The 13,885-nt window shown below is 40.4% G+C and overlaps 1 protein-coding gene across 12 annotated transcripts in view; it reads right to left on the bottom strand.

Annotated features, from left to right (window-relative positions):
- Nucleotides 1-13,885, bottom strand: part of LOC146344933 (histone deacetylase 9-like) — a 398,626-nt gene that overhangs the window by 153,046 nt on the left and 231,695 nt on the right. For 11 of the 12 annotated variants that reach the window (XR_014792360.1, XR_014792359.1, XM_084858628.1 and 8 more), the window contains one exon: nt 7,949-8,011. Coding sequence is in view for 10 of the 12 variants with exons in the window: in XM_084858628.1 (XP_084714754.1) it covers nt 7,949-8,011 (63 nt within the window). In the remaining 2 variants the exon portion in view is untranslated. Of the gene's footprint in view, nt 1-7,948; nt 8,012-8,092; nt 10,187-13,885 lie in introns of those variants that run through there. The other variant, XM_084858633.1, reaches the window with a different exon arrangement.

Here is a 13,885-nt window from a genome sequence, read left to right on the forward strand (position 1 = left end):
TAGTAGATTTATACTGTGTGTTTGCCTGTTTTGAAATATGAGCAAGTAAAATCTTAACAAACTTCTGTTGTATTTTCCACTGTTTTTAATAAGATATATTTTATGTTAATAATGATAAAAATATAATCTCAGTTCAGACAGTGAACAAGCCATTTATCTCTTACCACTGTTTTTATATCCGCAATATCATTAAATGCATGTGGATAACCATTTTACAGCATTTTCTATCTATTTTCTAAGTGGCTTGCAACTGAAAGAAGAGGGGTAAAATTATGCTCATTCCTAAATATTGCATCTTAGCTTAAATGGAGATTGTTCCAATGGTGCATGTATGAAAATATCTATGATGGAATCATGGATGTGTGTGTGGGTGAGTGGGTACACACGTGCACACACACAGGGTTAGATCCAAGACGTGCCTTCCATGAGAGGAAGGACTCTGCTCACAGAAAACCCAATCTGGGGGGATCCCAAACATCACACACCATTCAGCAGGGTCTCCTGACTCTTTGTGTAGCATTTTCAGGGGGCTGGAGAAGCTGCTGTGGGAAGAAGGAGCCAGGGAAGTCCACTTCCATCAGTGCAGTTGATCCAGCGTAAACCCTTATCTATACATGATGAAGTGCTTAATACACAGCAGTGTCATAGCAGCCTACAGTACATAACAATCTCCCAATGCATTCATATACAAATAGGGGATTGAAAATGCCCCCTCACTATGAAAATAACAGTGCAATCCTATACATGTTTACTCAGAAGTCCTATTAAGTTCAGTGGGCTTTACTCCCAGGAAACTAGGTATTGGATTGCAGCCTAAGGTATCTCCAAGTGAGGCTGGGGTGCTGGGGAGTTCAGATTAATAGACTCGACTAGGTTGATACCCATATGCCGCTGGAACTCTACAGATGTGTTTCAGCAAAAGCAGCCCTGCCTCCTCTTCCCCCAACATAACATTTAGAGAGAGCATGTGACATCATCACACTATGGGTTTCCTTTTCCCTGCTGTATTCATTGGTCACTTGTGAGAACAGAGAAACACACTTTGGGATGATGTCATGTTACATCTGCATGCCAGTCCAGAGAGGGAGGGGGGGCTGCATGAAACCCTTTGCAATAACTGCTCCTTTCTCAAAATCTGGTTTAGTGCTAAGTGGGCGGTACATTAGGATCTCCTAGTAGATCTCTGGATTTGCAGTTTATCCGCAAAGTTTTCTAACTCCTAATTGTTTAACAGCAACTACAAAAAGGCACTTTTTACTTAGGCTGCTGCAATCAAGACAAGTAGGAGTGGATTTTTGTGTGAAAGGACAGAGAGCTCAGTTCTTTCTAGTACAGAAAACAAATTCATGGGCTGAGCATGTGCTCTGAGGTGCCCAGTTCCTTAATGTTATGTCCATCATCCACCACCACTATTTTGCACCTGGTTATGGTTTGTGGACTTCAGGCTTCTAATAAAAATGTAGATCCCTCAAGCCTCCCATGCCTGGTTAGTGCAGCATAGTAAACTCCATTCAAACATGTACTAAATGCCACTCCATGGCAAACTCCATTCAAACATGCACTAAACTTGAACTTTCTCTCCTACTCAAGACTTTCACATGACAACTTACTATACAAATATCACTTTAAGGTAGGGAAATGGTCCATAGACTACACGTACATCATGATATCTGGCAAGTGCACAGACACATGTATATTCTACCACATATACACATGGTGAAAAGCCACAATTGGCCAGTTTTCCCAATATACATCACATGTAGCCATGGCAACACAGAAACATGTTCCCTTGTCAGACTCTATGGGGTACATGGTCTATGAGGAACTGATATCAGTATAAAAAATGCAGCAGTCTTCAGATTCACCACCACCACCACCACCAAAGCTCAAAACCTATTTACTCTTCTTGGAGAAAATATTCTATAATAGTATACATAGGAATAATTACTTAGGGGAAATGTTCATCTAAAATAATGATGCAGCAGGTGTTCTCGCAAAACTAAATCCTCATATGTTTACTTACAAGATAATGGCAAGTCATGTTGTGTCTACTATACCTGTCTATGAAAATCTGTTCAAGTGAAAAGATGGAAACTATGGATCTGTGAGGAAAAACAACCATTGGGTTAGATCCAGATCTATGCTGGATCAACTGTGCTGGCAGAAGTGGATTTCCCCGCCCCTTCCTTCTCATGGCAGATCCTCTAGTCCCCTGAAAAAGCTACACAGAGAGTCAGAAGACACTGCTGAATGGGATGAGCTGTGGAGGAGTGGGGGAATCCCCAAAAATCAGGCAGAGAGAGCTTCTGAGAGAGGAGCCCTTTCTCTCACAGAAGATCCCTTCCTTTTGCAGCAGGCAGATCCTAGATCCAACCCATTATGTTCACATTGGCCATAGTCCTAAAATTTGTGACTAAATAATTCTGGGTGTGTACTCTGGACTTTTCCTGCATGGCTTAGTTTGATGAACTGAAAAATAACAACAATTCTGGATAATTGTTATTTTATGAATTTATTTATGAATTATTTAACAATGTATGAATTCTTGTGAACCACCCAGAGAGCTTCAGCTATGGGGCAGTATGGAAATAAATAAACAAACAAACAAACAACAACTCTGGCTAGTTTTATGAGTGGTTTGTGTACTTGCTTACATAATGTTCCATGCCAAGCCCTGCTCTCGGGAGAAAACCCTCAGTATATGTGCAGTCTTGGGACCTGAGGACTGGTGCTATTATCTGTTCTAGATGGTTGCATGAGCACTTAGAACACTTTGCTCTCAACGTTAAAAGGCGTGTCTCTTACCAGTAATTCCCAAAAGGAAAAACTCTCAGCACCTTACCAGCCTGCTGTAAAAGAGGTTGGAATACCCTGACGCAATGAAATGTGGGGGACAAAAACAGGAAAGTACTTAAACAGTAAAAACAAAACAGCATTTCTGTATGTTTGGCAATACTAGGCGAGCTGCCACAGCAAAACAGTGACAGAACATTAGTAAAACACATGAAAAAGCCTTGGCAAATAAAAAGGTCTTCACCAGGCATTGAAAAGATAAGAGTCACTGCCAGGAGAGCCTCCCTGGATAGAGCATTCCAGAAATGGGGTACCAAAACAGAGAAGGCCTCATCATGGGTCACCCACTACCCACCTCCTTTCAAATGGCAGAAGGGATCTGATGAGGATCTTAATACCCAAACAGCAAGACAAAAACAAAACAACAATACCTATATCATCAGAGTAAGGAATAGCATTAAGCTGCTATTCCTTCAACATACAAACACAATATTCTGTTTTTGAATACTTGGTGCTTACTTGGTTTTGCATACACTTAGGTACATTAGAAAGGAGTATTCTACTTGGTCAAACTGACTGAAGATGTTTGCGGGGAAGGGTATTTTTTGTACCTTGGCTCACCCACTTGAGTTACCTTTAGCTATTTGCTTCACTGGAACTTTTCTGCAGTTCATTAATGTCACACTGTGGTTTGAAATGGCTAGGATGTTCTGGTGCAACACCCATGGATACACGGATCTCGTCCAACTCTTTTATGGTTTGTTGGAATTCACAGAGCTTTGACCTTGTTAAACAATGTATGCTGACTTCTTCCTACAGTGCTGTTAATTACCACAGAGCAGCTAAGTCACACTGTTACTTACACATGTTATGTACTGACACAACAATCACAAGCCTACTTCTCCACACTTCGGTCCCACTAATTCATTTGAGAGAGAGTTAGGAAAGACTTGGGTGCAGTCTTTAGAAAGAAACATTTTTAAAAGAAATCAGAATCTCTCTTTATCTTACAGTGTATTGGAAATTTATTTTCTTATACCTAAAATAATAGATATTTGATGTTATTTTAATCATTTTTTCTTACTGGAAAACATTGCACCATATATTTTTTTAAAAAAAGATTGTAGTGGAATACATCTTACAGTCTTATTATCAAGCAGGAACATAGGTGCCTTCATTTGGCACCAGTCTACAATGTCCTATTCATAATCTGACTTTTGATTGGTACCTGTCCAGTTCATCCCACTCATAATAGGCTCTGCAGACTGAGAGGCATGCAAACAGAAGAAGCAGTAATTACAGGAATTCTAGAAGTGCCACTTCAAATAACAGCAATATTTCATGAGCCTCAGAAATTCTTGTAACAGTTTTAGTTTGTGACCGTGTATCAAATGCCTGCTAGGTCCATTTTTATTTTTTAAGATTGAGTGGTCTGAGAAGAGGAATGCTTGCACAATTTATTGAAGGCATTGTGACTTGAATAGAACCCATTTAGTACTTGCTACTTTTGTATTAATTCCTCCCCCCCACACACACACACACACACAGCCCATGATTGATGATAAATGGTTTATATATGCCAGCTTGTATTATAATTGTTTATCTAACACAATCAGTATACATAGGAAGCTGCCTGATACTGAGATGGATCATTGGTCCATCTTATTCAATGTTGTCTGCACTGACTGGCAGCAGCTCTGCAGGGTTTCAAACAGGTGTCTTTCCCGGTCCTACCTGGAGGTAACAAGGGAAGAATCTGGGACTTTTTGCATGCAAATCACATACCTTTCTCTTGAGCTATGGTCCCTCCCCAAATGACTTCTACATAGCACACTACAAAGTAACCTAAACAACAAAGACTGCTTTTGTGCCCCAACCAGCCTGATGCACAATCATGAAGTTATTCATTCATATAAGGAAACAAGCTGATTTCTTTGTCTTCCAATCCGAAACACACTTCTATAGAAGCAAGGCTCACTGATTCAACAGAATGTATTTTTTAAATAAGTGTCGTTAAGATGATAGAATAAGATAAACATGATAAGCAAACAAATGCTATGATTGGATAGTTGATGAGTTCTCCATTACAGCTACCAAATTTTTCCTGGCCAGGTTCATGTAGCTTAGGTTTAAAGCAGCTTGGCATGCAGAAAATTATAACGAGAATGGGTATAATATGATGGAGAACGCTTTCATCAGCTTAACGGCTGTGGGTTAAGATGTTGTTCAAGATGCACATGAACAGGGCGAGTAAAAAGTTGTCAATCCTTATTCACTATACTTTCCAGCCCAGGCATCTAGAGTGTACAGAAAGAACATAAGGAATACATAGAATGTAAAGTGTAAGTTACATCTGTGGTCATTAAAAATCCATTAGGTGGCTCACATCACTATTTTGAAATAAAATATGGGATCCAATGGCTGGCACCTGTGGTCAAAAAGGCACCAGCAATATGCCAGGGTCCCTGGAAATCCTTTGTGACTAACACATCCCAAGATGGGATGAACGTACCCAATTCACAGACTCTATACTAAGCAGACTGGAGTCTTCCATGTCTGCCTGGGCCTCTTCCAAGACAGACAGGAAAAGCAGAAAGCATGCGGTTACCGAGAAACAGCAGGCAAGCATTTTGGCAGTTGCCAGGCAACTTCTTCCACATGCTTTCTCCTGTTGTGACCTCCCCCAGCTTAAGGGTGAAGGTTCCAGCTCATCTTTCTGAGCAGAAATGATGGCAGTAGCAAAACAAAAACAAAAAACCAACAACTCCACCCCCAAACCCTATCACCTACTCTAGATTCACACTCTTGTTGCCCTCCTCTTGCCAGTGGCTTCATTATTTCCACTCCTCTGTATCCTTAATGTCTCCACCCTGCTATACCTGTCCTACCTCTCCAACATCCCTTCTGTGTCTTCTCCATCACCACTTGCCACCTAAGATCTCTCATTCTTGGTCCCTTTTACTCTTTTGATGTGTTTCCCTTTTCCTAAGTTTCTTTCCCTCCTCCTACTGTAATGAGCTCTCTTAAAGCACATTATTCAAGGGGAGACTAGAGGCTTCACAGTGGGACACATCTCTAAAAGATTTCTTGCAAAAGGAGCAATGGGCTGGCTATCAGGACCTAGAAATATCAGCCTGAGGCTTTAAATCAATTATCCTGTCAGGCAGTTGTTATAGCTGACAATGCACACAGAACAGCACTAGCCAGGCTTTCAAGATTAGGGCTTAGGTACCTATAACCATTGTACAGAAAAGCTGCACCTGCCAAAATTCCCTCTTCTATATATCTGTTAAAAATAGGAGCTACAGTGCAAGCCTATACATGTCCTCTCAGAAGTCCACTCAATATGACTTACTTCCAAGTAAGTGGGCATAGGATTGCAGCCCTAATGCTGAAAGGTTGGCAACTTTTGAAGGGAAGAAGGGACGGAAATACATCCACTATACCTGCAACCTCAATTGTCCATGTGCCCGTTTCATCTATACCACATTAACACACGAGAAGAACTGTGGGATCCACAGTGGCTGTGCATTGCCTTGTCCTCACCTTTCATATATATATGTCCATCGGTCCTGTGCCTTTAACAGAAGCATAGCAAGAGTCAACAGGCATAACTTTTTCCTAGCATAGATATGTTGTTATGGGAAAAGCTTCAACTGCTGATGTCTACCTATTAAGCATTTGTTAAATGTGCAGAACTATTATTTGTTCAAAACATGTGGATAGCATAAATCACAGTTTGAACTGCAAAAACAAGAAAAAAGAGGATAAAAGTATCAGTCTTTCAAAATTCCCAGTAGATCCTACTTCCTACAGTTCTAAACTGCCCATTTGAACATACCTATGACTACATTTTTATACTTACTTTTTACCTATAATGTAGGAAGGCTAACAGATTATTAAGTATCATACCTTTTAAAACCATGCAGAGATCAACAAGTGCTTTGGGAGCATGGATGTAGTAATGGACACGGTATCAATCAACCCTTTTTTCCCCTCTCAGAAAATTACAGATGCAACCCTGAAGTTTTGAATAAGAGTATGCAACTGATCAGATATTTCAGATGAACAAGATAAGCAATTTAAAATGAATGAGAGAACTGGAGTTAAGGTATGAAACAGATAACCTCATTATGATTTCAGAAGCAACGCTGTACCCCTACAGAATCACACAGGACCAAACAAGTAATGAGTCCTGTACTCTGGAACACTTACGTACTTATCAATGTATTAAATGTCTGACCAAAACACACACACACCTCTAATTCTTCCAAGCCTATATCAGCTTCTGTGATTTTCACAAACCACCCAAACAAGTTATCACAGAAGCCAGGAGAGCCTTTAAAACCTGGAAGTAGTTTCAACAATTCTGTAATTGCATCTTTAAAACACCTGTTCTTTAGACGCTTGCAGTGAGTCATCACATCTAACTTTCACTTCAATATTCCCAAATATATTTCAAGTAATGGAAATGAACTATAAATCTGGTGCAAACAGACTCATTTAGAATAATCTGACAAGACACCACTAGGGAATCAGAAAAGCATGTTAGCTAAAATCTTTCATTATGTGAGATTTTAAGTTATAGCATTACAGGAGATAGTGGAAACATATTTGCATTATATGAAATAACTTCTACCTTCTGATTCTATGCTGCTGTCTATTGGTAAATTCCATCCAAAGAAGGACTGAAAGAGACCTTCTATCCACAATTTTAGAATTGCAGCCAGGTACCACAATCCTAATCAGTAAACCTCACTTATTTGGATGGCTCTCTTAGTGTGTCCAGGAGTGCAGCCTATGAGGCTTACTTCCGAACAGATACGCTTCCAAGTGTGTATCATGTTTTAATTCTGTAACCATCCCGCAAACCCATTATAAAAAAGAAAGGGAAATTCAAATTACTTTTTTTCTGCTTGGAAACGAGCATTCTCAGAAGGGCAAGAAAACACAAACCATAAAACAGAAGCAGAAGGCTATATTGGAAATAATATTGCTGAACAGCTTTTCACTGAACAAGAAGCTGAATATGAAAGAAAGATGACAGATAGAGATCTCAACAACAAATTCTTAACTGTCTCACATTTTACATATAGGCTTCATAGACAAAATTATCTATCAGATCCAAAAACTGAGCCTGTGAAGAGTGTCTTACCTGAGCTGATCATACTGTGCATTCTTTGCTGAGCCAAGAGCTGGTCACGTCCTGAAACTCCATCTGAGGAAAAACACGATTCACTCTCATAAATTGTCTGCAGCATATTCCAATCAGTCTGCACATGAAAGATTCATCACCAACCGTTCAGAGGCGTTGGAAACAACCCCTTCTGGTCCTGCTTCCTTCTTCTTAGGAGGAGTGAAGGGTTTTTATAATAATAATAATGATGATGCTAATTACTAAAATGAATATATATGAAACACGTATATAGAGATTTCTAAAGCACTGACTATAATGGCAATTCAGTTCTAATTCCACTCTGGTGCAGAAAAATACAACATAATTGTAATAATAGTAGTGTGTGTGTGTGTGTGTGTATATATATATATATATATATGAGTGCACACGCGTGCACACACACACACTCTATTATGCACCCCTGGTTGAGTTAGCTGTGTTCTGGAAGAAAAGAGCAGGTGGAGGAGATATATTTCTCTCCCTCAGGTTATTCTTGGGAGTCGAGTGAGAGAAATAAAACCACTTAAAAACAAAAACAAGCAAGCACAGTTTCTAGGGACTTGACTCCCCAGGGGCTTAAGTTTCAATTACTCCCAACCCTGGCAAGTGTTTCTGTCTCTGAGTCCTGTTCTTCCTCCTCCTCTCTTCCTCCTCCTCCTCCTTTGCCTGCCTCCCTCTCTCGGCAAAGTTGGCTGAAGCTAGCGAGAGCACATTTGCATACAGATCAACAACAGCATGGCCCACAGGCAACAGAAATAGAACAATGGCTGGCCTGAGCCAAAAATAGGTCAAGCATGGCCGGATGATTGGAGCCTGCATGAATGCATTTAAAAATACCTCAGCTAACCCAGCTGGTCAGTCTCTCTGTCTTTCAAAGCTGCAGGTCTCCAGTGTGATCCCTCAGAAGCGATTACCTTGTTCCAATGCCAAACCTGCATCTCTCTCTCTCCCTTTATCTGTGTGTGTTTATGTATGTGATGGAGAGAGATTAGCATTTTAATTATATTTGATGTCTTCTCTGTCTCTCTTTTTAGCGGACTGTGGGTTGTTTTTTACAAGAGAGCAAAAGTGAAATACATCTATGCTGGTTCTAAAATAATACCGTGGAAGTTTCTACTCATAACGTGGCTTCTGCTTCACCCACACACAGAAAACCTGGACGTTCTATTTTTGTTTCCTGTTTCTCTGGCTACACTGCAGATAGCTGGCTGGAGCACTACTATCTCTCTGCTGCCATTCAGTTGCAGGATGTGCAGGCAATTGGGAGGGGGAAAAAACTCAGCTGAAAGCCATCGCATCCCTGGGGAGAGTAAACACATCCAACAAGGAATTGCACTTTGATTTTGAAGTGGATTGTTCCCCTTAATGTCAGTTTTCTGTTGCAGCACAGCATGTTAAACGCTGCAAGCTACAAAACCCTCCCATCTAAGAGGGGAGAACTGCTAAACAATTTATACTGAAGAGGGCTCTAAATATAAAAGGAAGTGTTGACTTAAAATAGCTGCTTCCAGACTTGCATAGCAATGTTTAAAGGTATACGCACTTGCATGCCTTGTCCTGCCAATGTTATTTTTGAGAGCTGTTCATTGTTTATGTTGTAGGTAGGTACACAAAAACGTATGAGGGATTCAAGTCCATCCAAGCATAAATGCAGCAGAAAGTACAAAAGGAAAGATTTATTGTCACACATATCATTCAAAGCAAAGGCAGAGAGAATTTAAAATCATAAAGCAAAATGCAGTTCATCATTTATTCAACATTGTCAACTGAGCTGCCAATTGAAAGCCAAGATTTTTGTATCTTCTGGTCTCTATAGCCCTTATACTCCAACATGTCCACAGAAGGACATGTCCACAACTTCCACCATGTCCACAGATGATATCCCAGTTTGGTAGCCAGACTCCCTCAGGCATTTCTCCCAGCACACTAGATAAGAGTCACAAAGATAGAGTTCAATAGTTCCTGGAGCCATTCAGCTAAGGAGTCAACCCATGAAACACAAATAAGGTCACCTTCTATGCCTCTGTATCCTGACACGTTGAGAGATATTGATAAGATAATAATCAGTAGAAGAAATACTGAAATATTGACCTTGAACTTAAATCTAGACACCACACAAAACGTTGCCAGAGGTTCTGCAACAAAGATGAAATAAGTCCCTCAATGGACTATCATAGCAGTGTTTATCTGCATATGCATCTATCAGGAACAAAGAAGAGAAAGGCATCAGAGGATTGGCTGGATAAGTGAGTTTCTGTTATTTTATGACATTACCAGTCTGACTTCAGTCTCACCTCTCTTCTTATGCCTATTATTTTCATCCCATTGCCCCACCACCATCACCACCACCACCACCATTACTTGATAAACATTTGTTGAACATTCAGATAATACCATGTGTTGAGAGACAAGGCATTTGAGAAGAATTCCCCACCCATGAGAGAACAAAACCAGGACACTTCAAGCTTCCAGATACAACACACACACAAATACATGCACACACACGCACTTGGTTCTAGTGCAAAAAACCCTACATGATGTACTAATAAGAAATGAATGCTAATCAACAGGCCAAGGAGACAAAACAAGGAAACTAACAGAGATCTTTGGAGGACCCTTGGAGAGGGCAGAAGTATCAGAGAGAAAGGAAATAAGTATGAGACAAAAGGGAAATAAAAGTTATGGCACAAATATGTGCAGAGATAGATGAGAGATAGATCCTAGCACAATTTGAAGAGTGGACATTGGAGAAAGAGGACTGGGACTGAAAGACAGAGGTAAACTATGTGTGCATAAAGGCAAGTTGTAAGTGAGCACAATGTGAGACTGTAGAGCATCTTTACAGCTTACATGGGAATAAATTAAGGCAGGTGCCTTAACTTAACGATACCTATGTTCATGATGTTTGGTACATGGGTGCCCTAATCTCTTAAATAAAAAGTTTTTAGATCCTAGGGTATGGCTTAAGGAATAATACAGAAAGGAATAACTGAGGAGAATTGTTGTTGTTGTTGTTCAGTCGTTCAGTCGTGTCCGACTCTTCGTGACCCCATGGACCATAGCACGCCAGGCCTTCCTGTCCTGCGCTCTCTCCCGGAGCGTGCTCAAGTTAACTGAGGAGAATGCAAGAGTGCTAATTCATCTTATACAAGTTTATCTAAATTTTGTCTGAATAGCACCAATATTTAACATTAATTAATGGGGCATACTCATTTCAAATAAAGCTCTCTTGTTTAGTAGTTTCGTCTCCTGCATGGTTGCTTTTAAAACAATATGAAGCACAGCAAAGTGATCAAACTATATGGATAATTCTTTCTAGTGATGTCAAGACAATGTGAAATGTCACTGTGCCCTCTGACTGAATGTGAGCAGTACATAATCACTGTATTCCTGGGTGGAACACAGGACTTCAGTCACCCATAATGGACAGAATTCACTTGGAAGTTCTGAACATTCTCCTTTGAGAGAAATGTAAATATAGTAGTACTTTTACATTATTCCCATGCATTTAAGTGGGTTGTACACAGGAGACCTTCTCAATGGATTGCACCTTTGGGTCTGCAGCAAATGCAGATTTATCATTTATTTATTCCATTTATATCTTTCCTTTCCATAAAACAACCCTAAGGTACCAACAACAACATCCACAATAAAAGATAATAATCTGCAAACAAGTAAAATATCACAATATAATCAGATAAGAACAAAAGTGGCAGCCAGTTAAAAACATAATTAAATTTAAAATACAGATTAAAACAAAGTTCAGCAGTAAAAAAAGAATAGGTCATGACAATGTCCAATGACATATTGGACATATTGGAGAGCCAGTGTAGTGTAGTGGTGAGAGTGACGGACTGGGAGCCGGGAGATCCGGGTTCTAGTCCCCACTTGGCCATGGAAGCTCACTGGGTGACTTTGGGCCAGTCACAGACTCTCAGCCCAACCTACCTCACAGGGTTGTTGTTGTGAGGATACAACGGTGAGGAGGAGGATAATGTAAGCCGCCTTGAGTTCCTTGCGAGAGGGAGAAAGGCGGGGTATAAATGCAATAAATAAATAAATAAATAAATGAGCCAGAAAAAGGGAAAGGATGTTTATTGGACTACTATATCCAGTGTCGAGAGCCAGTGTGGTGAAGTGGCAAGAGTGTTGGACTAGGAGCTGAGCGATCTGGGTTCTAGTCCCCACTCAGCCATGGAAATTCACTGGGTGACTTTGGGCCAGTCACACACTCTCAGCCCAACCTACCTCACAGGGTTGTTGTTGTGAGGATAAAATGGAGAGGAGGAGGATAATGTAAGCTGCCTTAGGTTCCTTGCAAGAGGTATAAATGCAATCAATCAATCAATCGGACCCTGACAAAAGGCTCAGGTAACAACCAGACTACTCAAACAAAACAGATAGCACAGTAACAACAAGTTTGAAACCCTTCTTCCCATTATCACTATCCTACCCTACCAGTATTTGAGTGCTAAATACTCTTAAGTGCTGCTGTCCTTTGGTAGCCAGACTGAGATTCTAAGCAGGGTAACTAACCCTTCTCAAGAGACAGAAAAATGGAAGAGGCCTGGCCAAATGGAGATGCAGGCCTTCACAAGGTGGTAGATGGTTTAAGCTAGGATGGCCACTTGTGCATTGCAAAAAAAGAGGAAAATTCATCACCACCAAAGAGGCCAAAAGAGGACAGACAGACATAGATGATATAGATATAGATATATAGATATAAATATATAATTTGCATGTGTGTGTGTGTGTATATACACATACACACACAGGAATAAATTTGCTCAGTCTAGGTATTAATTGTTGATGGGCAACTTCAAAGTTCCTTTATCTGGTTCTTTATCTGGATTAGACAGCCCTTCATATACAGAAGACCTTCAAATAGAGGACTGTCCCCTGACTGCTCTTCAAATGGAAGACTGTCCTCCATAAAGTCGACCCTGACACAGTGGAGGCTGGTGACTCCGATGTCAGTGGGGCAGTGAATCTGCTCTCGGTTTCAGTCAGAACTCTAAAGATTGCAAAGCACTTTGGATAGCTCCTTTAAAGTTCTGACTAAAACCCAGAACAGATTCAACACCACACTGACATCAGACCCACCAGCCTCCACTGCCATGACACCAGTCTCTCACCTTTTCTCTGCCCATCCTTTTCAAGGCACAGTAGGATGTATAGGTCCTGATCCAACTGAGGCATTCATGAAAACAGATACAGGTAGAATGGTATTCATGAAGCTTATATTCCAGAACAGCAAATTTGGTGAATATCTTTTAAAAAGTGTTTTTACTTCACATTTTGTTTTTCAGATAGCATAGGTTGATATGCTAGCAATCTGTTCATCTGATGCTGTGTTTACAAGTTTTCAGTAACATTTTGTGCATGATTATCCTGAAAACATTATACATGCAATCCTGATAGCAGCAGGATTTTTTCAACAGAGGAAGCCTTTGACTTTGAAGTAATATTCAAACCTCTGCTCAGCCATGAAGCTTACTGGGTAGCTTTGAGCAATTCATCCATTTCAGCTTATCACATGGCTATTGTGTGGGTAAAATACGAGAAGCCTATATTGTACCTGCTCAGTAGCCTTAGGATAGGATAAGCAAGAAATATAAGCAACTGAAATTACAAGACATTTAATGACCTTGGCATGACAGACTAGCGTAATCAAACCTGAATCAGAGAATCGGGGGCCGGGGCAGGAGAGAAGGCAACGTTTTAAACAGCTCTGAGACTAGACTAGTTGTGTCTCCAAAGGATATTTGAGCATGTGAAATTTTCTGCATCGTTTGACCTGCTAGGATAATTACTAACCTGCTGTTATCGCCTCCCCCTTTCACACTGAAATAAAAAGGTATTTTTATCTTTGAGAAATTTGTGGCTAGTTTGCATGATTCATTTGCTCTGTGAAGG

Source organism: Heloderma suspectum, chromosome 5, assembly GCF_057233095.1.
Source record: "Heloderma suspectum isolate Gila_16-S chromosome 5, 16-S_ref, whole genome shotgun sequence".
Taxonomy (NCBI): domain Eukaryota; kingdom Metazoa; phylum Chordata; class Lepidosauria; order Squamata; family Helodermatidae; genus Heloderma; species Heloderma suspectum.